This window comes from Zophobas morio, unplaced genomic scaffold, assembly GCF_036711695.1.
Source record: "Zophobas morio isolate AGI-343-1 ecotype UQ-CSIRO unplaced genomic scaffold, CSIRO_AGI_Zmor_V1 ptg000023l, whole genome shotgun sequence".
Taxonomy (NCBI): domain Eukaryota; kingdom Metazoa; phylum Arthropoda; class Insecta; order Coleoptera; family Tenebrionidae; genus Zophobas; species Zophobas morio.
Genome location: NW_026972128.1, coordinates 7,711,567 through 7,738,577, shown reverse-complemented (window position 1 = coordinate 7,738,577; position 27,011 = coordinate 7,711,567). Strand labels below are relative to the sequence as shown.

Genomic DNA, 27,011 nt, shown 5'->3' with positions numbered 1-27,011 from the left:
TTTTCAATTGTTGGAAAAGTTAAAAAATCGAAAAACTGAAAAGTCGGAGAACTAAAAATTCGGAAAAATTTAAAAATCGAAAAACAGGAAAAACGAAAAAAAAAATCGAATCTTCGACAAATTGGAAACAAGAAAAGACAAATCGAATCGATATAAATTGAAAAACCCAAATATGTAAAATCGAAAAATTATAGAATCGTCCAAAAATAAATAAATTAAAGATAATAAAATATAAAATCGTCTAAAAACTGTAACATAATTGAAAAACCGAATAATGAATATGTTTTAAAATCCAGTGGTTGAAAGATGGAAAATTTTTAAAATCGTAAAAGTGATTTTTTTTTAAATGATAATAATTTTATTAAATATATATTAAAACAACAACTAGAAAACTTACAAATCAAAAATTGAAGAAACGAAAAATTGAAAAAACAAAAAATTGTAAAATTTAAACATTGATAAATCGAATAACTGAAAAAATAAAGAAAATAAAAAACCGAATCTAAAAATTGGAACTCGAAAACTTGAAAAATTAAAAATTGAAAAACTGAGAAACCGAATAAAGAAAGAATTTTAAAATCGAATGATTGAAATGGAAAAATTTTAAAATCGTAAATGTGAATTATTTTAAAAATTATACTCCTAATAATTATTAAATGCATATTTAAAATGAAGCCTAGGAAAATTGCAAATAAAAAAATGAAGGAACGGAAAATTAAAAAATATGGAAGTTGAAAAATACAAACATAAAATATTTATAAATTGAAAACTCTAGAAATTTTAAATCGAAAAATTGCAAATCAAAAATTGAAGAAACGAAAAACTGAAAAAACAAAAATTGTGAAATTGAAACATTGAAAAATCGAATAAATAAAAATAAAAAAATAATACACCGAATTATGAAAATGCTTTAAAATCTAATGATTCAAAGATGGAATAGATAATAGATTAAATAGATAACCTATCTAAAATCAAGCCTAGAAAAATTGCAAATCAAAAATTGAAGAAATGAAAAATTAAAAAGTTTGAAAGTTGAAAAATTGAAAAATTTCACATTAAAAAAAGAAAAATTAAAAAATCGAACATTGAAAAAATAAAAAACTGAAATGAAAAATAAAAAATCTGAAAATTGATAAATTAAAATTGATGTATCTAAGAACTGAAAAATTAAAAATTGAAAACTCTTGAAATTGTAAATCGAAAAATTGCAAAATTTAAAAACTGAAACATCCAAAAGCTCGAAAATCGGAAAACTGAAAAGTTTTAAAATGAAAACTCGAAGAGATGCCCATCGTAGACCTGAAGAAACAAAAAAGAAATGAAATATTGAAAAATGGTAGATTTAGAAATTAAAGAAATAACAAATTAAAAAATCGAAGAATTGGAAAAAAGAATAACGACTGAATCGAAAAATTTGAAAACCCAAACATTGTAAACTCTAAAAATTATAGAATCATCAAATTGTAAAGTTGGAAAACCGTAACATTAAAAGATCGAAAAACTGAAAATTTAAATATCGAGAAATTGAAAAATTAAAAGTAGAAAAATTGAATAACCAATAAATGAAAATGTTTAAAATCCATGATTGAAAGATGGAAAAATTACAAAATCGTAAAAGTGAACATTTTTTTAAATTATAATAAGTATTAAAAACATATTTAAAATGAAAACTAGAAAAACTGTCAATCAAAAATTGAAGAAACTGAAAAATTTCAAATTGAAAAAAACAAAAATTAAAAAATTCTGAAAGTTGGAAAATTGGAAAATTAAAAACCGAAAAATTGCAAAATCTAAAAATTAGAACATTCAGAAGCTGGAAAATCGGAAAATTGAAAAGTTTAAAAATGAAAAGCGAAGAGATGCATATCGGAAAATTATAGAAACAAAATAAATGAAAAATTGCATATAGAGAAATGAAAAATCAAGGAATCGAAAAATTTAAACATTAAAAATTGGAAACTTGGGAAATTTTAAATTGAAAAATTGAAGAAAAAAAAATTAAAAATTGAAAATCGCAAATTCAAAAATTGAAGAAACGAAAAATTGAAAAAACAAACAAACTTATTATAAAATCGAATAATAGAATATATAAAGACAATAAAAAGCCGTAACGAAAAATTTGCAAAAATTAAAAAAAAAAGAATTGAAACTTTCAAATAAAAAAAGCGGGATTTATTGAACTGCACTTCAGGGACGAGGGAAGTTCTGTCGAAATAACTTCCGACTATTTTTTTTAATAGCCTTTAAAGACACTAAAGACAAATTCAATTCTCTTAGGAATAAAGTACTAATGTAAGGACTACCGAAACATTATTTCATTAATTTTAATTTTCTAGAGCAGTAGAATACAGCTTTACACACCTTCAGTGCGTCATACATACCAGACATATTTTTTAATAAAATTATTTAATAATTTTTCGACGTTATTGCAATAAATCGCTTCATACTTACATTAAATTTTCTAACAGTTGCTTCGTGTATAATTCTCAGAAAGCCAAAGTATATTAGGCACGTGTTGTTCGTTAAAGATTTATAAATAACGTTTTAACAACTTCTCCGAGGGAGTGAACAAGTAAACTTTAGATAATGTTCTAATCTTCTTAAATAAGTATTACTATCTTATTAAAATTTTACATGTTTCCAAGTTTTAATAAATTTAATTTTTTCTTTTTGGCTAAATATTTTTTTTATTTTGCTTTCAAAGGAAAATTAAGCCAGATACAAGCTTTAGGCACTTAAAATAAATTCACAATGGAGTGTGGAAAAACAATGAAAAAAACTGTCGATGATTTTTGCAGACATTGAAAACGCTGGTTTTTATCTGTCTTTCTTCGATTTATTATTCAAAGCAATAATTTAAGCCATTGTAGCTCAGAAAAACAACTGAATACCTAAAAGCCTCAAGCTATCAGCTTTTTAGGTTTACATTTAAGTACACTTACTTTTACTTTTATTTATTAATGTTCCATTTCGACTCAGTTCCACATATTACTATTATTTTACAGCAAGAGTAGTTTCAAAATATGTTTAGTTACGAGAACGTTCCACAAACACAATAATCGTACAGTGCAATGGGTAGGTCAATTTATGGATATTACCTTTCAAGTGAAAGATCCTCCAGATCTTTATCATCTTCTATTGTATGTTAGTCGGCTGACAAAGTAGAATTGACTCAGTACTCAAATCACGATTTGCTTAACGTAAAAGTGACTATTTGCAATTTTAAATCTGAGCAATAAATCGAATCGTCCTGATTTCTAAACGAGACCTACTTCGCCCCAAAGAAATCAAAACCCACCGGTTTTCCGCCGCCCCCATAACCCGACCAATTTTCAGCGAAAGTAAACTCGAAAATGATTGTTATGGGCGATCGCCAATAAAAAGCGCAATTCCATCAAGATTTATAGATGAACCGTAATAACGTGCCATCTCGTTTACCGCTTCGTTTATTTTTTTCCGGTAAACACACAGTTTACTTTTATTTATTTACTGTAAACTGACCCGGCCTGTTCCAGCAATCCCAGCACTTAAGACAAATCGTCTTTTTGTCGTTATCATAGACGACGAGCAGCGGAAGGCACGAACCTCAACATAACCTTACATAAATACTTTAGTCGTATTTTTTTTTATAATAAAATTTCAGCAGCTACGCTGTCATCTTCTCGTTGAAAACCGATCCGACAGCGCTAAACTGGTGTCCTTCACGCTGCTGAAGATTTTTCGGGTCAGCTCCACTTACTTTCCTGCAGCTGATGCGGTCACGTAGTAGGCCAAGTCAAGAATCCGGCACAGATCTCAGGAAAGGGAAGTTCTGAGAGTTGCGGTTATGATTTTTACTATTATCCGAAATAACTGCGACTTACTGACCCACAGGTGTGATTGTGTGTGGTGAAAATTCGTTTCTCGGTCGCCAATTCGACCGGATTTGACACCTGGGAGTCCTCGTGGAGCCGTTTTGGTAATCGGTGTACGCTTTAATTACGGAGGTAAACTCTCGTTTTCAGTTGCTTTGCTCGCGGAAAGCAACGGAACATCGACTGGCTAATGTGAAACAGTTATTTTTGCTGCCACAGTGCTAAAAAGGAGAGCCAATAAATGGATCGGTTAGGAAAAGAAACGCGAGTTTAGTTTATGGGCGGGTTGCTGTTTACTCGATCAGCACGTGGCGATTGGGTTACCTTTTAATGATGTGAACATGGTCATAGTGAGTAAGTTTGAAGTATTTTGCTCTAGTGGGAAACAGACCGTGGAAGATGTTCTAAAAGTCTAAAAAGTCGAAGCAGAGTGACTAGACAATTTAATTCGAGGTGCTCGGTGAATGAAATTTCGTATTCACTTTGTTGTTGTTATTTGCAAAAACGTTTACTATCGTTTGGATTTTGTTGTAAAGGAGAAATTTCAGTTTTTTGTTGCGATTTCTCTGATTTAGCGTTACTATTTTTTAAATATTTGTAAATATAAACTAATTTTGCTTGAAGAAAACGGTAAAATAAGAATATCTGCACAATGAGTGATGAAAAGGAGCAAGTTCTTTAGAAGTTTGAAATTTTCTTTTTAAAAACTGTACAATATAACTTTTTAACAAAAAATCCCTCATAATAATGGAGAACTCAAGGCGAAAGAAAATAGTTATTTAAGTTTATTTTTAATATATCATAGACCAGTGAATATAGTAGCTGAACGAACAAAGTTAACCAAGTTCTTTCTTTTAGATTTATCTCTACAGTATTGATGTTTCAACATATTATACAGAATGTTTACTAAACATGCAGCATCTATTCCTTGGGTTATTTTAAGTTTTTTTTGTTTTTTTTTTTGTTTTTGAACGATTTTCCGAAAGAAGTACAGAAACACGTTTTAGTCAATGATGAGAACATTATGTGTTGGTGCTAGTCATTTTTAGTAATTTTAGTAGATTAAGAATCTTTACTTGTAATATGAATTAATAAAGTATTGGAATTTTCAGTTTTCGTCCCTGTGCTGTTTCCTTAATGTGAAACTGATAGAACGGTAATATAGGAGACTAAAAGGATGGTACTGATTTATTCTTATCAGTTAGGTACCTCTAGATAATGATAACCGTTACGAGCGCCCATTTGCGTACAAATGTCTAATACACTTGGGAAATTGGACCACACAAAAGGGTTCAGTTGACAGCGGCGCGCAAGTGACCAGTATCCGAATTTTTACCGCATGTTTACTTATCCTAATTAAGATACACTTAAGGATGGAATATTTTCGGTGGAATCTTACTATTTTTATTTTTAATTTTGAAATATGTTTTAATGCTTACAAGTTATGGTGGAAAGTAATCATTGAAAAATTATTTGCCAATTTGCACCGTTATATGTTTAGATTATTTTTTAGGGTTATTAAAAAGACACAAAATTTAGGTCTGGTAAAAAATATATCAGGGTCCAATAATATGAGTTAAGGTAGTTCCGAATTGTCTCAGATTGCCAAAAGCAGACGTTTGGGTTAGTTTTTCACATTCTGGCGTTCGTAGATACAAGAAAATTGTTAAAATTCTTCAGAAACTTTCTTCAAACTACTAAAAATAAGAAAACATACAGTTTCAGTAAAAACATTGACATGTTTGCAATAGAAGTGGGTATAGTTCAGACAATTAACAGAGAATGATAAGTGATAAGGCATAAAAACAAAGACTCATTTTTGTATATTCCAAGGAACTGCGAGGGACTGCTGGAACGCCCTTAAAAAATTCCTAACAACAAAAAAGGCAGTAATAATTTTAAAAAATTAAGCTACATTGTTTATAAAAAGCGGTGAAGTTTTGATTTAAGTTGCCGCAGTTCTTCCTGAACTTTAATAGAACGTTAATAAGACGATATCTCCATTATTAACAGACTTATTGTTCTGAAATTTTAAATACAACTTGACTACAACTTTTACAATACAGATAGAAGGCAGTTTAAATAATTGGCCTATCATCATCTACCTTTAGAAATTAATATCTTAGTTATTTATGAAATTTTCGGAACTCGGTTTTCATTACTCTTTTCAGCTTATAAAACTATAAATTACAAAAGAAAAATTGTCGAAATTGACAGTGTTTTTTTTGTGATGTCTAGAGTTTTGTAAGCTGAAAACAGTGGTGAAAACCACCTGTCGAAATTTCTATAAATAACAGAGATATCGATTTTTAAAAATAAGTGGCACAGAAATTTCACGAAAATTAAAAAAAAGATGATCAGCTGCTCTCACAACTCCTTTAGAGAAATATAAAACGTGTTTAAAAACGTATGTTGATACAAATATGTTCCAAAAACCTCAAAGCATATTTAGGTGAGATTATGTCGAAAGTCTAATACTACAAACATTTGTTTGCATACTATATAGGTATAATTGGTGCCAGTCGTGTCCTACTCACAGCTGCTTTAATACACAAAAAAACTCCCTCGTCGTCTCTTTAATACAAACGATTTATTTGTATCATACATTAAAGTTGCAAGTCTTTTTTCTGAACATCATAACAATTTGGTGATGTATATTTATGCAAATAACTGTGATCTTGGAAACAGGAAAAGAATTGAAAATTTCAGTCCACAAGCTAGCAAGTACCTAAATGTTTTGTCAGCTAAAAACTATTGCCTAGTTTAAATTTATCCTAATAATAATTAAGCGGCAAAGCTTGAACAGATTCAGAAAGAAGTAGTCGGACATTTGATATTCACATCAAATATAAACCTACACTGTAGGTATACAGATTTATTAAACTAATTTGGACGGCTTTTCACTGAAAAAATGCATCAATATTTAGATATTTGTTTTATGTTTAAGGTACTAAATAATAACCTGATCGACCGCCCTCATATTTTACAGAATTTTGTGTTCCTGCTGTAGCATATTTTGCGAGCTCTAATAATTTATTTTACGTACCCTCGTAACGTAGAATCTGCGGTATGAACACCTGCCAGTCTAGAATTAGCAAACTCGTTGACAAATAGGATTTGCTAATAATTCAGTACAGTCATGAAATCATGAATATAGTTTAATTTTTTTAAATTGTTTTTATTTTAAATATAGGTTTGGCGCAAAAATCTTCTAACGCTTCCATTTGCATAGAATTTTCATCGTTTCTTAATTACAACAATTCCCCCTCGTATGGCAGAGTATATTTTTCAGTAAAAGTAATGAATAAATTGATTAGGCGACATGTGGACGCAATTGGGAAACCCGCATTTTCGGTTTCTACGCATTGTGAAACGCCAAGAAAACATGAATTTAGACGTTCATTAAGCTGACCTGGTTACAATACTTTCTTCGACTATCGCTCAAAGCTAAATGACTCTGCAAACAAATTGTCAATGTTACAAAAGAAGAGCAGACGCTGTAAACTTAATGAATAAGTTAAGTAAATTAAGCTCATTACTTTGACTTACTCGCAGTTTTTTATAGTGCTGATTCATTAAATCAAACATGATTACTGTACTGACAAATCTTGATCTCTTTCTCTGGGTTTTTGATTTTCAGTAAGGCTCGGACTGGATGCAAAATTCATATTCCTTTAATTATTTTGCATATTTTTGTAAAACATAAAGAATATTGTTTCGAATTGTGTGCAGCATTCCGCAGTACCGATACTCCTTTATCAAAACTGAATAATCCCAAGCTACCATCACTTCCTAAAAAACGTACCATGAAGTCAGTTCTCGATGAGAGTAACTTAAGAAAAAACTACGTGTACAAAGTGTTTCAAAAACAAAGCAGGCTATTAGTGAAATTATCGGCGATAATTTAATATATTTCCATGTCGATGAAACAACCGATTCATGTGGACGTTATGTCGCAAATGGGTTGGAACTTTGACCAATGAAAAATGTGACACTTTATATTTGATTAGCACAAAAGCTTTGGAAAAGACAAATAATAATATCGTTACTGGGTTCCAACTGGTACGAGTTCCAGTTGAAAAATTCATACTAATGTCATCAGATGCTTCTACTAGCTTAATCCATATTACATAGCTCATGGTATAAATACAGCGGTTGAGGAAATTAGAAATTTATTTCCAATAGTAAAATATTTGTTAAATCACCTTTAAGAGTACAATTTTATCGAAATATATTGCCCAATCTACCATTATCTTCACAACCTGTTGTAACTAAGTGGGGAACATGGTTAAATGCAGTTATATTTTATACCAAAAACTACAGTGCAATTAAGAATTTTGTTAATGAGCTGAAACAGAACTGCCATCTCAATTGGCATTTATTTCAGCTAATTTTTCCATAGTTGTTGATACAATTTTAAAACTTGAATGTAACAATTTAGCACTGGTAGATTTTATTCAGGTAGTAACAAATTGTTTTCAAAAACTATCCAATATTCTAAGTAAAATAGATGAAAAAGTTTTTCTGAAATTTAAGTCTGTTAGAAAAAAAATTTAAGCTTGTCAGTAAAATTTTTGGAGGAGAATTTGTAAATGTGGATATAGATCCAGATATAACAGAGAATTTAAAATTTGCTCCTCTGTCCATGTTGGAAGATCGTTTCAATGTTAAAACATGTATTGTGTAACAAGCGCGAATCATTTCTAATGGAAAATTTTGAAAAACCTTTAATAATAACCAATTGATTTAATAAAAGTTATAGCTAAAATACAAATACTGTGCAATTTAATTTAGTTATAAACAAATTTTTCTTTAGTTATGAACAAAATTTCGTTTTGCGCCTCACAAACTTTTCAAATAAAAGCTTGAACAATAACTTCAACTTTAGAAAAGTGAATTTTCATCAACTTTACCAACAACTTCTGGCTATTGATTGGGGTTGCATAAATAATCTTGATAATGTGGAAGAAGCATGTTCCAAATTTTATGATACTCTGTACAATTTATTTTACTCAACCGTGCCCAAATATTCTCCCTCAAGTCTCCATCGTCAATATTACCCCCCTTGGTTTACTAGTGAGTCATTCATTCTATTCGATTAAAAAATTGTGCTTTTAAAAAATACAAAATGAGTGGATCTTCACAATATTATGACTTATTTAAACGTCTTCGTTCCAAATTTGGACTTATTAATATTGCTTACAAAAAATACTTATCCGACACAGAACACTCCATTTCTGTTGATTCCAAAAAGTTCTGGAGCTTAATTCAAAGCAAAAAAGGAACATCTAGATTTCCAGGGCTTATGGTCTATAAAGGTAATGAGTTATCTGATCCATCTGAAATTTTTGACGCTTTTACTGAACGCAGATTCTTGCCAGCCACTTTGTACTATATTTAATTTAATAATAAGAAATCCGCCTTTCCTTCACTTTGGAAGGGTTATATTTGTCCCATTCTTAAGAAAAGACAGCAGAATCAGGTGACAAATTATACAGGGTGTTATTGAAAGGTTGAAACTTATTTTGTGTTATCAAAATTATAAGGGGAAAATTAACCCTTATCCAACCTTTTTAGACGCTACTGAAGGATAAATAGGTAAAATTAATTTATTTTAGTAAATCCTAGCTGTAACAATAAAATTTTTGTCAAGACTAAATGTTGCTATAGAAACGAAAGATGATCTTTTTGTCAGACGCGTACAACGAATTTGGACATAAATTTTAATAATTTTTATCTCTAAAAGGAGAACACTTTTATCTGCACTTTTTTTAACTTTTAGCACCCATACTTCGAGACCAATTGCCGATTTTATTTTGTACATACCTTTCAATAACAGGCTGTAGAGGTATTTCGATATTTTGCAACTTTGCTACGGTTTTCGAATCGATTTTGTATTATCACATTTACTCATCGACGAAGCTACTGATTTCATCTGTTCAGCATGGTTTTATGCAGAAAAAAAAGACCATTACAAATTTAGCTGTATTTTCCCAATATAAATCGGAAATAATTGTGATGTCATATATACTGATTTCGAAAAGGCTTTCGATAAAATAGATCACTGTTCATTACTGCAAAAGCTCTGTAATACTGGCTTCACAAATTCGTTATTGAAACTTTTAACCTCTTATCTGACCGGTAGAATCTCACTTGTGAAATACAGAAATTTTAGTTGTAAACAATTTACTTCATCTTCTGGGGTCCCATAGGGATAGAGCTTACGACCCTTGTTGTTTTTGCGCTTTATTAACGATTTCTCATGCTATTCCCGGCAATAAACTTATATCGGATGATGATCTCAAATTATACATTGTGCAGTTCTATTAATGATTGTTACTATCTTTAGTTTTGCTTTATTTTGCTTTACCATTGGTGTATTCTAAATAGATTAATGTTGAATATCTCTAAATGCAGAGTTGTCTCTTATACGAGAAAACTTATCACCATTGTTTAAATTTAAAACGAGTCGTATTGGAAAAACTTGACTGCATTAAAGACTTTAGGTATCAGTTACGATAGCAAATTTTATTTTATAAATCATTATAAGGACATTATTGTTAAGCTTACAAGATCTATGGTTGTATTTATCGCAATTGTAGATAATTTGTGAATCAGCGAACTCTTATCATTAGAGAGCGGATTTATAAGTACAAAAAAATTAAGAATAAGCGCTTAAATAAGCGCAACATTTTCAATAAAAAAGTTTTATTTTAAGCAAAAAAGCATTGAATAAGCATAACACTTTCATTAAAAAAGTTTTATTTTAAGCAAAAAAGCATTAAAAACATAATCTAAGAACACTTCTTAGAACTTTGGATTAAATATTATTACAATAATCCTAGACTTTATATTTTACACACGTATTTCAGTTTTCTTTAAAACAATTTATGATTGTAATATGTTCCAAGTTGTCCACTGTAAAATTTTTTCGACGATCATTTAAGATGTGTTTAAAATTGGAGAATGTGCGTTCAACATCCACACTCGTTGTTGGCGCAAATTTGAATTTTGCAACTAATGTTAAATCTAACTCCAAATTTTCCACCTTCTGGCCTTGTAACGAGCAACGTCGGAAAGAACACCGAAACCTGCATTTTTATTTAACACTTCGTCAAGTTTTTGAGATACTCTAGTACCAATATCACCCCTTACTGCGTTTGCTTGTTGTTTAAATTCTTTCACTAAGTTTATGGCATCTACCAACAACATGTTGGGTTTTTCTAACTTTTCTATTATCTCACATACGAATTGATAATTGCTTCTTAGAAAAGTTAGATCTTGTCGAAAATCTTTGTTTTCCAAAATATTTATGCAATCTTTAATCGATTGAGAAGAATCTTCACTAAACTTCGTAACTACTTCCTCAAATTCTTTGATATATTTGTCATAATAAAATGTGGCCTGTAACCATGTTCCCCACCTCGTTATAATCGGGTCTGGGGGTAATGGTCTGTTTGGAAATTTTTCCTTAAAATGTTGCACTCTTAATGGGGCTTTAACAAAAATCTTTTTACCATTTGTCACTAATTTATTAACAGTAGGAAACTGCAAACGTATTCCTTCAGCCACTCTGTTTAAACCGTGGGCAATGCAAGTAGAGTGAATTAAATTGGGGTACAATATTTTTAGATTATTCCCTGCTTTCAACATAAAACGAGCTGCATCCGAGATCATCAATAAAATTTTATTCGCCGGTACGGCATTTGGCAAAAATAGTGACGTAAGACTGTAATTTACAAATCTGGTAATCGTATTGCCATTTGTTTTATCTAACATTTTCAAACTTACTACATACCCTCGACTAGGGAAATTTTCATTTAAGATTCCAACAATTAAACTTGCCACGTATCTTCCACAACTATCGGTTGTTTCATCGAGAGCAAACCATAAATAATAATTATCTCCAATGCGATGTTTAATTTCGTTGTAAACTTGCTGAAACACTGGGTCTACATAATTTTTTCGGAGAGTACTTTCAACCGGAATATGTCGATTGCTGTGTTTTTCAAGGAATTCTTGACGAGGGCCTTTCTCCAATTTTTTTAAAGGTATGTTGGACTGGATCATCATTTTACATAAATCGAAATTAAACTGAAACTGCTCATCTTTTGTGGAAGTAGATGCAACAGATTCATGTATGGTCTGCTGTTTAATTTTAGAAACTTCAAACATTTTCTTCCTTTCTACAAGAAGAGTCGTTCTGACATGTTGCGTCACGTTATATTTTTTATCACTTTGAATCTAAAACAACGTACATATACAGGATTAACAAAGGAAAATAGATAAAAAAAATTTAGTGGGCTTACGGTTTTCACACAAGCTCTGCAGAATATTTTGTTGTTCTCTAATTTTAATTCTGGAAAATCCCTTATCCACTCACTAAAATATTAGTAATATTACCAAAAATAACTCAACATGTAACAAGGGAGAGCCACGTATAACACTGTACTACGACAGATGCGATAGACTGATGGTTGTGAAATAAACAGTTCATTTACTTAAAAGTTTCCATTAGAAAAATTTTAAGGTAGGTAGTTGGGTACAATAATCCTTTTTTCTAGAAAATCTTCAACGGTCTTGCCGCAAAATGCCAAAAAAGAACATCTGGTTAAAAGCTTTAATTCATTATCAACGGAAGTAAGGATTTAAAGTCATAAAATCTATGGAGTATTTTTCCAATCCTATAATAAAATTTTATTACCCAAACGACCGGAACCTATTCACAGAAAGGGTCTTGAGTAAGTGTACTTCAATGGTCAAGTCCAGGTAAAATGCATACGATACGATACGGCTAACTAACAAGTATTTGTCATCCCGTCAAGGCCGGCATTTGAACAAAATATGCATTAAAACTCATATTCGTCGAAAAAAGCATTAAATAAGCATATAAGTTTTAATATGCATAAAATTGAAAAAAAAGCAAATAAGCATTAAAAAAAATGTGTCAAATGACTCCAAATTGTATCATAGTTACAGATATAAAAAAGTTTTGAAGTGCTTACATTTTTCACAAAAAGCATTAAACCTAGAAATCCGTTCTCTACTTATCATATTATTTTATACTCTGGTGAGATCAAGACTGGAGTACGGAGCAGTTATTTGGTACCCCATCTACGCAAGGAGATTGCGGCTGTACAAAGAAAATTTTTAAAATTCTTAGCTTTCTTGCAAGACGGTGTTTACCCCCCACGTGATGTAGAGCATTCAGATCTTTTGAAGAGATTTAATTTTAAATCACTCCATGCTCGGCCAAATATGCTCTTGATTCGCTTCTTATATCATCTTCTTCATAATAGAACTGACTGTTCTGTGCTCTTGGGTAAAATTAATTTTTTTTGTACCACGACTAACAACATATTTCTTTTAATAGTAACTTTGCTACAACTAATGCTCTAGATAGATCTCCAATTAATTATTATTATTTAATGTTCGGTTTATTTAATTGTATTTCTAATAGCTGTGATATTCACAATGATTCATTATTTTTAATCTCTGCTAACTATGTTTAAAATGTACTGTTATTATGTTTAAGGTTACTTAATTTTTTTGTCAATTTTCTAGTTATTTTTTGTAGGAGTTTATTTTTAGTTTATTTGGTTTCTGTAATTGGCATTTCCTCCTATTGAAATCAATAAATATCATTATTATTATTATTTGTATTCTCATATTGCAAATAAACGTTGCAAGAGCTGTACTTTAATAATAAATAATTAAAAATATTTTGACCAGAACGATATTTTGATGTATATAATCCGAGCTTTATTCATCAGAAAAACACGATTTCAAATGGGTGTGAGCAGAAAGTATATAAAATACGTCCAAGACCAATAAGTTCATATTTGTTTCGATAGAGTAAATATTGTCGATAAACACAGAGTGTTTTGATTTATTTAGTCGCCTCGTTACTTGTGTTATCTATTCATGTCGGACCCTGCGTCCAGGGTTTGAGCTTCCATTCCAGTTTTTGTAGTAGATGTAAACAAACCCCGTACTTTAAGTATAGTCACTTTGTGCTATCTTATCCTTATCATTCCACAACTAATGGTAAAGTTTATTTACGTACACTTAGCTTCAAAGTACAATCTGAAAACCATGCGATTACACCGGAGACACAAAAAGCATGTTCGTGTTACAACAGCCTGATAAAAACATTGTTCAACTATCCACAATGTCTAAAGTTAAATGATGAACGTTCGTGTAACATTTCAAAATTTAAAAACTTTTTAGCAAGACGTTCCGCTGTATTTTAGCATCCCATAAACATTCTACCTAATTTCTCGCCCCCGGCATTCTCTCGTATTTTTTGATAAATGACTTTAAAATTTACGGTCGACGAACTTTGGAGGGCAAGGACTCAAAAGCTACTAAATTCGTCGCGAAGCTCTTGGAGGAAGTGGAGTGAAAAGGGTTGAAAGGTTGCACTCGGGAGGAAAGCGTTCTATAAACAAGGAGGGTAAATTATGGTCTGCGGTGGCATGATAATTAGATAGGATTAAATGAATATAGGAAACATAACGTCTGCCGTATTATTTATACATTACACATAATAGGACCACCGTTAACAAGCCATAGCGATATGTATGCCAGCAGGTCAGCCATCTAAACATGTCCTTCACTCAGTCTGCGCTTCAGACGCATTATCATATTGTCCAATTTGCTCCAACATAACCATACCTAATCCGCATATCGGATTCGATTTAGCGCCTCAAGACAGGTAAACCGTGTAACAAATTAATTAAACAATGGCGAAGTGGCAGTCGCAAAGCGGGAGATATAATTTAATTAGTCCGTCCTACACATTTACGGTTTTAAAACGGGCCCGCTGTACTTCTCTCATAAAGTGCAGTAGATTAAATTAGGATGAATATTCAGTGGGTTGATAACGTCTCAAATAATTCGTTCGAAATTGCTCATGCATATTTCATCCAGAACTCGTGGCTAGCAGCTACAATTTTTTCGTTCATTTATCCTGCTGACCGAAACAATTTTCGCTTGAATTTGCGCTTTTATGGATGTGTTGGTTGTTGAGCTTTCCATGCTGTCAGGTTCAATGGTTTTTAGGAAAATAAATTCCTCTTAATCCTCCCACGATAGCCTTGTTCAATGGCGGCTGTGGTGTTTTATATCGTTTCGCAGCGTAAAGAGAGGTACTGGTGTAAAGCTCGTACAAAGCTTAAGCTATCAAAAGAATTAAAAAAACAAAGGGAAAGAATTTTTTGTTTTTGGCAGACAACGGTTCTGAAACAGACAATCATGTGGAATGTTGGTTTATTTGTAACGAGAATAAAAATACTGATTCCAGTTTTACATGGGGTCATATTTCCATTTTTATTTCCGTTCGTCTGTTTGTCCATGTGTCGGACGTTATTTCCAAAATTTATGATAGTAAATTTTTATTTTTATTCGTATAAAATAAGATACGCCTGTACTTGTGGTGTATGAATCCGTGTTCAGACCCTAGACATCCAGATTAAAAAAAAATAATAAAACTGTATAACAAAATTTTGCAATTTAACTTAGAAACTGCAAAACTCATGGTAAATCTCTATTCAAAATTAAAAAATTGCAAATCGAAAAATTGAAGAAACGAAAAACTGAAAAAATTGACATTAAAGAAAAAGAAAATTATAAGATCGGAACATTAAAATATAGAAAAATTGTAAAAAACCGAAATGAATAATTTGAAGAAATGAAAAATTTAATAATCGAAAAATTGAAAATTCAAAATTGACGAAACAAAAATTTGACAAAATTAAAATAAAAAAAAATGTATATAAAATCGAAACACTGAAAAAACGAATAATTAAAAAAAATAAAAGGAAGAATAAACCTTAAGGAAAAATTGCAAATCGAAAAATTGGCAATTTGGAAAATTGCGAATCAAAGAACTGAAGAAACGAAAATTTGAAACACTGACGAAACTTAAAAATCCAAAAGATTGATGAATTGAAAAATTGGAAAGAAGAAAAAAGCAATCGAATCGAGAAATTGAAACAATAAATATCGAAAAATCGAAAAACTGCAAATCGAAAAAACAAATCACAATAAATAAAGAAATACAATAAAATCAGAACACTAAAAAACCAAAACATTGAATAAATAAACAAAATAAAAAACGGGCACGAAAAATTGAAAAATCGAAAAATTGAAAAATAAAAAATTGAATACTCGTAAAACGGAAAACAAAAAAGTTTGAATATCGTCCGAAACTTGGAAAATTGAGAAACTGATAAGCTTGAAAAAAGAAAACTCGAAGAGTTGCAAGTTGTAAAATTGAAGAAACAAAAAAAAAATAAAATAGTAAATGGAAAAAAAAAAGAAACGAAAAGTTTAAAAAATTAACATTAAACAAACAAAAAATTATAAAATCGGAACATTGAAAAATCGAAAAATTGTAAACAAACCAAATCGAACAATTGTAAATCAAAAATTTGAAGAAATGAAAAATCGAAAAATTGAAAATTCAAAACTGACGAAATTAAAATTACAAAAAAAAATATATATAAAATCGAAACACGTAAAAAACGAATCATTGAAAAAAATAGAGGAAATAATAAACCAAAAAGAAAAATCGCAAGAAGAAAAAGTGGAAATTTGAAAAATTACGAATCAAAAAACTGAAGAAACCAAAAATTTAACGTATTGACAAACTGAAAATCGAGAAAATTATAAATTCAAAAAATTAATGAACCGAAAAATTAGAAAGAAGAAAAAACGAATCGAATCGAGAAATTGTAAAATTAAATATCGAAAAATCGAAACATCCAAAAAGTTGAAAAATTTTACAGTGAAAAAAACGATAAAATCAGAACACTGAAAAACCAAAACAGTGAAAAAATAAAACAAAATAAAAAACGGAAACGAAAAATTGCAAATAGAAAAATTGATGAAGAAATGAAAAACTGAAAAATCGAAAAATTGAAAAATAAAAAATTGAATACTCGTAAAACGGCTAACTGAAAAAAAACTGAATTATCCGAAAGTTAGAAAATCGAAAAACTGAAAAATTTAAAAATGAAAAGTAGAAGAGTTGCATGTTGTAAAATTGAAGAAAAAAAAAAAAATGAAAAATTCAAAAATTGCAAATCGAAAAATTGAAAAAATTGACATTAAAAAAAACAAAATATTGTAACATCGCAACACTTAAAATTCTAAAAATTCTAAACAAACCGGAACGAACAATTATTGTAAATCAAATATTTAAGGAAATCAAAAATTTAAGATTCGAAAAATTTCAAATTCTAAAAATTGACGAAACAAAAAAATGAAAAACTGAATAATTGCAAAAGAAACAAAAAACTGACAAAATAAAAAAGTATATAAAATCGAAACACTAAAAAACGAATAACTGAAAAAAAATAGAGGAAATAATAAACCGAAACGAAAAATTGCAAATCGAAAAAGTGGAAAATTGAAAAATTGAAAATAAAAGAACTTAAGAAACAAAAATTTGACACATAGACGAACTAAAAATCGAGAAACTTAAAAATCCAAAAAATTAATGAATTGGAAATTGAAAAGAAGAAAAAACGAATCGAATTGAGAAATTGGAAAACGAAAAAGTTGTAAAATCAAAAAAAATAAACATCGAAAAATCGAAAAATTGCAACTCGAAAAATCGAAACATCCACAAAATTAAAAAATTCACATTGAAAAAAGAAATACGATTAAATCAGAAGACTAAAAAACCATAGCATTGAAAAAATAAACAAAATAAAAAACAATCACGAAAAATTGCAAATAAAAAAATTGAAGAAATAGAAAATTGAAAAAATTGACATTAAAACAAACAAAAAATTATAAAATCGGAACATTGAAAAATCGGAAAATTATGAAAAACGAAATGAAAAATTTGAAATAAAGAATTAAAAAAAAATAAAAATAAAAAAATATACATATATAAAATCGAGACACTGAAAAAACGAATAATTGAGAAAAATAAAAGAAAAATATACAGAGAGGAAAAATTGCAAATCGAAAAACAAAAAAATTAAAAACTTGAAAAATTTAAACGCTAGACAATTTTCAAATCGGAAAACTGAAGAAACAAAAAAAAGGAAATTGAAGAATTCGAAAATTCTAGTAAAATAACTGCGGGAGTGTTTACAGAGGTTATCAGAAAATAAAAAACGCAAACAATTTTTCTATCGAAACAACCTTCGACCAATTTTTTAGACTGCCTATAAAAGCATTGTTTCAAGTCCACAGAATTTTAAAATGAAAGTGTCTGACTTATGTTTATCTGTTGTTTGTCTCGTTTGCTGAAAATTTATTGGACAGGCAATCTCCACAACTATCGAACTTTGAAATTTTAAGTGTGCTTTAACATTATCGTGGAGATCATAAAACCCTAACCAAATTTGTTCACTCACTTCCTCTACAATGGTGATAGTCATCTCAAAACATCGTTAAAACTAACTTTAAACGTACAGCATGCTGCCTTCTAGGTAGTTTAAAGTATATCCATATTTTACAGTTTGTCTCAAAGATTACACCTCAGACACTCACAGAGACCATTAAAATGAAGTTTAATTAATCATCTCCAAAAAATTAGTGACGTCATGTTAGAAAATTATGAGTTTATCTACGACTCAGTAGCGGTATTTTTTTAAATAAAATGTAATAAAGTAAAAAATTAATATTCCCATAAATAATGAAAAAATATGCTACTAGATAGTTCGAAATGTAACTTTAAATTGGTTTCATTCAAAAATTATTATTTAATTTAGAGTTGTTACAACCGATTTCGTAAATTGTATAATATAAACATCCTCAGCTTTCGCTATCAACTGCTGTAACGAAGAATCCAAACTAAATAATAATTACATTAAATTAATTAGGATAATTAAAAATCTGGTAGTACGAACATATCCGTTATTAATGCTTGGCATATTTAACCCAGAAATCTTACCTAAATTATTTGACCATTTTTGCACTCTAGTTACGAAATGATAATAACCACTTCTTTACTGGGACTTTCAATAAGACATCAAACTTGTAATTACTATAAACTATATATTCATGACACGTAAACTAGCCTTAAATTTTAACACATCGTGATTACGATGAATTTATAACTAAATACCGTGCCTAATTGAGACTGCAGGATGCCTTCTTGTGATCTAGTGTAGAACACTCCAGTGTCACACTTATGTAAGATAGTAAGATATCGTGCTATCTGACGATCTACGAGGTTCTCCGCTTTAACCTTCTTTAAAACATTTGGGTGAAAGCCTACTGCTAAGCATTCAGAAAGACGAGTTGTTTTTAACGGTAAATCGTAAATAAATAATAAATTATACGCATTTCCACAGACTTTGAATTTTCGTCTCAGAGGGAACAAAGTTTGCGGTTAAATTTTCCAACTCTCTGAATCTACATGAAATTGAATTACCCACCGAAACCACAAAAGCTTTGGTCTTTAATTAGATTTTTCCTTTCATGCGTACTCGGATTAATAAAACTAGATGTATTTGGCAAACATGATATTCGCGTCAACGCTAAAATGGAGGAGGGTGGATTTCCATTTTCCTGAAAGCTCGAACTTATAACATTCTGACGTTAGTATGTATATTTTACACGTGTTTAATCTGATGGTACATGGTTCTGACATGCACGTTTAAACATTGGTTATTTTATGCTAATGCTGATGGAAGTGTTTATTTAGCTATCATAGTAAGTAGATGTAATAATGGTTAATAGATATTCTGACGGGTCTAATTTCTCCGACGATTAGTCTAGATCGCATTCCATCGTTGTCGACTCACGTTCAACATACTAAATGCAGAAAATTGCAGCTGTTAGTTTAATAACCGTGGTATCAAATAAAATTGTACGCAAGTGCTGAAAACGACAAAATTAACACCTTATTATCATAAACGCTATTTAATTTTTCTACTGGAAGATTTCAGAACTCGCACTGATACAACAGTGTTTAATGTGGGTAGTTCATTTCCACAGCCAATGATAAAAAGTGAAAATAAATGTGTAGATACAGTTAGTTTCTTTTTCCGTTAAACATAAATTAACGTAGTCAGAGAACGTTAATACAAAACTTCATTCAAGTTCTAAATATTTCCAAGTTGTTATTCTAGACGCTTTTTAGCTGTTATATTTAAAATTAGTAGAACTTTGGACAACTTTAACTTAAAATTATTGTTTCGGTCGGATATTATGTCGTGCCTAAAAAATAAGAAAGAGCGAAGCAAAAAACACGAAGCCTCAGTCGGTTTTTTTTTTCGCTTTTCTTTACCCGGTTTTATTGTTTTACGTGACCTGGTGTCGGGAAAGTTCTACACTGGGACACGAGGGTTTCAAAATTAGAATTTACTGTTTTGCAAAGTCTGTGACTATTTCAACGCAGATACGTCTTGTGAATGCTAGCAAAGCAAACATTTGTCTTAGGAGTTTGAAACTCACTGTCTAAGTTTCTGGGTTGATTCAAACACGTTTTGGTCGGTGCATTTCTTTTCATTTCTCGAGTTGAGGCAGATTTGTACTTCGGGCGTAAGGGAAGTTCTCTCTAGAAAACTATACACCAGTGGTTTAATTTTTATAGTAATATTTTGATTATTTTGTGAATTTCATTTTTACAAAATTTTTCAATTTTGTAAAATAGCATTCTTGTGTATTTGTTATTTATGAATCCGCTTTGAAATTTTTTCCGAGGCATCCAAATTTTTACATTTGATCGAATCTTAAAAACCCTATGTATCATGTTAGATAGTTGTTACACTGTACGTGTAGGAATTAACATAAGTGCCCTTGCTGAAATAATGTTGATCGGAACATTTTCAAATGAGAAAACTCACTAGAATTACACACATAGTCTTGTCCTTACTCAAGGCCAAATATAAGCAAGTTAACAGAGTGTGTTTTCGTAACATAATGTGCTCGAATTAAAGACACTGGCGGAGTATGGTGAATAAAGTATGATACATTAATAATTCAGAAAAACAAGCTCTAGAAAAATATACAGTGTCATTAAAAAAAGTTGGATGTCGTAGACAAACACAAATAAAAATATGTGTGTCTAAACACATTCATAGGATTTACCTTCTTATATTGTTAATGGTATTATATCTATATTTATTTCAATGTAGAGAGGTTATCACAAAGGAAAGTTGACAAAATCATAAGCGGGATTTGTTGGAAATAACTTTCGACCAATCTTTTTTAAATATATTTATGTGTGTAAGAGAACCAGTTTCAGAATAAAATATGTTATATGAGCTAAAGATAGCAAGGATTTGGATTATTACATTTACTAGACCAGTGCTATTAAGAGTAAAAAAAATTGGTCTAAAGCGTTTAGACAGTACTTCCCTCGCTGTCGGGAACGTGACGACTGCAATCCTATTATGTCTTTTTTCGTATTATATTTTTGTAATTCTTGATTTAATTAATAAAATTAATTGAGTCAGTCATTAATTTTTTTCAGACACCCTGTATAAGCAAATCTAAAAATATTAATGTAGTGATAAATCACAAATATAAACTCATCATTCTTTACACATTTAAGCATTTTTTCAGCAAAATTTTGCGGTGGCGTCATCAAATTTTTGGGGGGGATGAGCAAATACATTTTGACCATAATTTTACCATATGCTTATGATAAATTTAAAACATCTCCAAGATTTCAAAGCATTCGGTTTTGTAGTTCTTGATTAAATCAATAAAATAAATTCACACTTGCATTAATTTTTTGATATATGCAAATCCAAACAATATGATAAATCACAACTACAGACTCATCATATTTTGCACATTTAAGATAGGATTTATTCAGCAAAATTTTGAGGTGACGTCATAAATTTTTAGGAGGGATGAGCAAATACATTTTGACCAAAAATTTACCATGCCTATGATAACTTTAAAATATGTCCAAGATTTCAAAGCGGATTAAATCAATAAAATAATTCACACATTCATTAATTTTTTTGAGTCACCCTGTATATGCAAATCCAAAAAATATGAATGAATGATAAATCACAAGTACAGACGTCATCAATTTTTTGGAAGGGATAAGTAAATATATTTTGATCAAAAATTTATCATGCTTGTCATAACTGTAAACCATCTGCAAGATTTCAAAGCATTCGGTTTTGCAGATTCAAAATTAAATGGCAAAATGTTGTTTTACAATTTTGATTTTTTTTCCAAAAATCTGGACGTTTCGGGTAAAAACTCAATTTTGAGTCATAAACTACATATGTAGGACTATGTTATTTTATACAATGTAAAACCTATTTACTATATACAATTTTGAACTGACGTCATCGTATTAGTGGTGGGGATGATTAGACAAATTTTGGTTAGCATTTTACCATCTACATGGTATTCCTAATATAATAGAAATATATTTTGATAATTTTTTTTTATGTTTATCATAACTTTAAAACATATGAAAGGTTTTAAAGCATTTGGTTTTGCAGATTCAAAATTAAATTGCAAAATGTCGTTTCATACTTTTGTTTTTTTTTCAAAAATCTGGACGTTATTTTATATAATTTAAAACCTATTTACTATATACAATTTTGTAGTGACGTCATCACATTATTGATGGGGATGATTAGACAAAGTTTGGTTAACGTTTTACCATTTATAATACACATATAAAAATCGACAAAAATCGGTCCAATAGTTTCGGTGATTATCTGTCTAATAAAAATTTAGACAGACGGCAGACAGATAGACAGACAGACAGACAGACGGAAACGGGAGACCTATTTCTTCATACTCTAGAGGTCATGAAAGGTCGAAAAAACGTAAGAGTAGAGAGTTGGTCGATGGATTCGATTTCGCTTACGCTCGGGAAGCAAAAATGTAAAGAAGTAGCAAATTAAAAAAAAAAGTTTGAACTAAAAACTCTTGTAAAATAATACACTGCGTTAAATTGGAGTCTGTCAATACACAAAAATTTCTGCTTAAAAATGTATTAGTTGCTTTTTAGGCCAACAGTTAAGTCTTCAAAAAATCATAGATGAAATTTAAACAGATCACACGAAACCATCATAACTATAAAATCTTGGAATTGCTCTCAAAATATCGGCAATGTAAAAAAATTGTTTGACCTGTTGGAGTGGTTTTTCAAAATTTCTTTTATCTATCTGATTCCTCTAACTAAATGAAAGCTTTAAAAGCTTGTGATCGAGTGATCGAGCTTTCAGAATATTTAAAACTCAACACGACGGGAATTTTCGTAAACGTGTAACGTAAACTTTGAGGACTATAATTAAGAAACGAAAGTGATATACCCAGGTAAAAAAGATATTGTTGTATGATATCTGATACAGAAAAAGGTGATTTTCACACTAGCACGGAAATAAAGTTTTTGAAGTCATTATAACTATTTTTTCGTGTACATTTTGTAATGGAAGAGAAAATTTTGAAATAACTTATAGTGGTTGTCCATAAGAATAAAATCAAGTTATGTGGTTTGTCACGTGATAGAACCTTTTATATATTTTCTATGGTTGTTTTATGATAACTATAAGGGTGTGAAATACATTTGTTAGAAAAATCATATCGCTTTGTGTAATTCACATGAAATGTTGGTAAGCGAAGGAAAAAAGTACAACCAGAGCGGGATTCGAACTCACATCTTCCGTTTACCGAGCGGCTATGTTACCAACTACATGATCCAAGCTGCTTAATCTTACCTCGCATACCCTTATATTATTGTACCAATTGTTTTGTTTTAATATACATGTTGTGTTTTACGATTTCTTTCATAGATAAGTTAAGCTTTATTTATTTTATGTATAGTAACAAAAGAACAATATCTAAATTATCCTTCTGATTGGTGGAGCACTAGTAATAAATAAAAAAATGTTGAAAGTATATTAAAGTTGAATTTAATGAAGACACCAGTAATAGAGATGTAGAATTTTATATTCTAATTTATATGAAATATTTACAATTTGGTACCTTTGAAGAGAAGCCCGATATTGACTAATAGATACTAGAGAGTACGCACTCACGTCTCAACGTGAGGAGATTATCAACTAAAAAAATTTTGAGGTACAAATGAAACGGACGAAGTATACATGACAAAATATTTTTCATACAAACATTTACTTAATTTTATTAGAACCACGTCATTTTAAATCACTATGAAAATGCAATAAGAAAAAATATGTTTACTTTCGATTCGTCGTTTTTGTCATATGGTGACTTTTTTCTATTATCTAACCTGATGATAAAATAATAGTCTAGAAATCCAGGTAAATATGTAAACTGAAATGTAGAGTTAAAAAAATGCGTTTGTCTTTATTATACCAGAGCTGAAAAATAATTTGTTAATCTTGTTATAATTTTATTAGTTTATTAATGCCAAATTAAGGTATTCCAGACTGTAGAATTGAGGACCATGATAATATCACAATAATGAACAATAAATAAATATTGATAGCTTACATAAAATTTATTTCGAACGTCATTTATCATAAGTACAGAAAACATATGTGTTCATACCGATTGAGATGCAAATTACTATCATTTTGTTTCCAAATAAAAATGTTCAAAAAAGAATTGTTACTACGTAGGTACCAGTATGTGTTACATTTTAATATATTATACACACACCCACCTCCGGGTACCTTCGTTGTTTAGAAATTTCTTACGACTATAATCTTTATTGAAGTTAATTAAAAAGTACAAAATGCGTTAGAAACTGTTCTAAACTAAATAGTATAACACAAATATCATATGCCAGAAGTTATTTACTTTTTGGTCAATACAAAAATATAAAATTTGCCAATTTTATGCTTCGTGCTGTATAAATTATGTATCCTATTCCACACGAACGTGGTTCCAGACAGCTTTAAACATTGAATAATTCAAATGTTATTCTACTGCTTCGTAAGACTAGTTATGCATTAAAATGGAAATTATAAATAATTTTGAGATTTATTTTAATCTAACGACAACCTATGCATTATTAAACTGATGCCACCTTATGGACAATGGAATAATACAGCATGATGAGGAATTAGGTGACCCCTCCTAATTAACGTAATGAATTCGACACAGACCAGAATTTAAATACGCTAACAAATTCCCAATAGATTTTAACACCAGACTAAATCAAGACTGTAACCGTAATAGCGACGAATATCTTAATTTCGGTACACATTAGCCTCATTTTAAACAACGTGTTTCCCTCCATTGTAGCTGAAGAACAAATCGTGCGACAAAGTTACAAAGTTGATTTGATATTTGTTTTGATCACGCTCGTCAACATCGCAATTAGCTTCGTTCGTAACTCAAAGCAATAATTTCTTCTAATCTGTAATTACCCCAACAAGTCTTTCAGTTAGCCGGAAAAAAGGTGAAACGGCATTTAATAACAGGCTGCCGATGACGTCACAACTTACCTCTTCGGTTGCTACCACCAAACTCAATTTCCACAGTCGACACATAATGCAGCAAACACAAACACACGAAAGTACTATACTTCATTTTGTCTATAGTTCGAAGATTTTTTTCGGGCCTATAAACTAATGGGCATGTTGCGCGTACTTTTCGGGTCGGACACTACTCATTGACGAAGAGCCTGTTGTAAAACCCGTGGTGGTGAGGAGCCGGTAGATGACTGAAGACTTGCTGCTGGTCTGTCGGCCACCAGAGCATCCCAAGTGGGTCACTGGGACAGTGTAGCGGTCTTCCTGAAGACACCTCCTGCCCCTCTAGTATCGTGTATACACCTGCCATAAGACGATGTCAGTTGTATGAAATTATAGGTAGCGCGAGCCTCTTTGGGTGGAATGGAACGCTTTCGCTAAAGCGGCATTTTTGCATAATTTTACCAAAAAGGATATTGTTACACTTCGGAGTTGAAAACTGGATGAGAGGCGAATTAACTAGTTCGTATGAAGGCGCCGAGAAAACGTCGAGGTAAAAATTGAGTTAACGAAGTGGAAGTTTGGAAATAAAATTTTTGCTAGTGGAGAGGACTTCTGGGGTATCGAATAAGGCAATTATGTTTCGTGTATTTATTTTAATTACATAAATTGTGATGTACATACAAGGAAATTTAATCTAACATATAGTGTAACAAAAATCTTATACGATAAGATACAAATTCAGTGAAACAAGAACTCATTTTTACTTTTAGAGCCTGAGTACGGCTTGGAAATGTTTGTCCCCATTTCCGTCTGTCTGTCATCTGTCCGTCTGGTTTGGTGACGACTTTATTAGATAAATAATCTCTGAAGCCACTGGACTGATTGCTGTGAAATTTTAGGCCTACTTTACGATTGTTGTGTAGACGAAAAATAAAAAATGATGGCGTAATCTCACAATTGTAATGAATTAAAATTTAAAATTTAAATTATACGTAGTATAACTATACTAAAAATAAAATAAATTTATAAAATGAAAATTATTGATTTCCCTTAGACTCAATGTTACGAAAATGTTTAAATTTGGATTAGTATCTTCCATTGAATGTTATTTATCTTTTTTAGAAAATTCATATTGTTATCTGAAAAATATATTAAATAAATGTCTACTAAAAAGTTGTCCTGAGATACAATGTTGTCTGTGATTTGACAAAAATTTTATTTTCACTGAAATGTTGATGACGTCATCACTTGAAATATGTTGAATATATATGACTAAAACAGTAATTTCCTTTTTAATCTCCAAGGATTATCAAACAAAAAAAAAACAAAATTTGCCGCATCAAATTTTACAAAAACTTCTAAAAAGCACTAGAGACCCAGATTACTTGAAATTGTTTCAAAAACAAAAATCAGAAGCATTCAAGATTCTTTTAAATAAAGAAAAAGATATTAGCTACCCCAAGATTTTTTCAAATTCTTAAAAAAAAACAGAAACCCCCAGATTCTTTCTAAAATAAAACACAGAGTAACAACGTTTTACAGTCCTTTTAAAAATTAAATACCAGGTTCTCCATGTTATTTAAAGTCTGTCAAAAACAATGCACCAGAAGTCTTCAAAGATTCTTTTAAATTCTTCAAAACCAAAGGCGCTAGAGAGTGGAGTCCCAAAGGTTTTTCAATGGTTCTTTTAAAAAAAAAGACACCAGAACCCCAAAAACTCTTTCAAGTTTTTCCAAAACCAAAAAATTTGGAGCCTCCAGGTTTCTTTCAAAATCTAAAAAAAAGATATTCGTGACGCTAAGAGTCT

General features: G+C 30.3%; 1 protein-coding gene across 1 annotated transcript in view; it reads right to left on the bottom strand.

Moving 5' to 3' along the window:
* Flz (filzig) overlaps window positions 1–25,537 on the bottom strand; it is a 42,417-nt gene extending 16,880 nt beyond the window's left edge. The window contains exon 1 of the mRNA XM_064062842.1: window positions 25,235–25,537. Within this exon, the coding sequence (XP_063918912.1) occupies window positions 25,235–25,319 (85 nt within the window). The 5' untranslated portion in view covers window positions 25,320–25,537. The remainder of the gene's footprint in view (window positions 1–25,234) is intronic.
* Window positions 25,538–27,011: the final 1,474 nt, after the last annotated feature.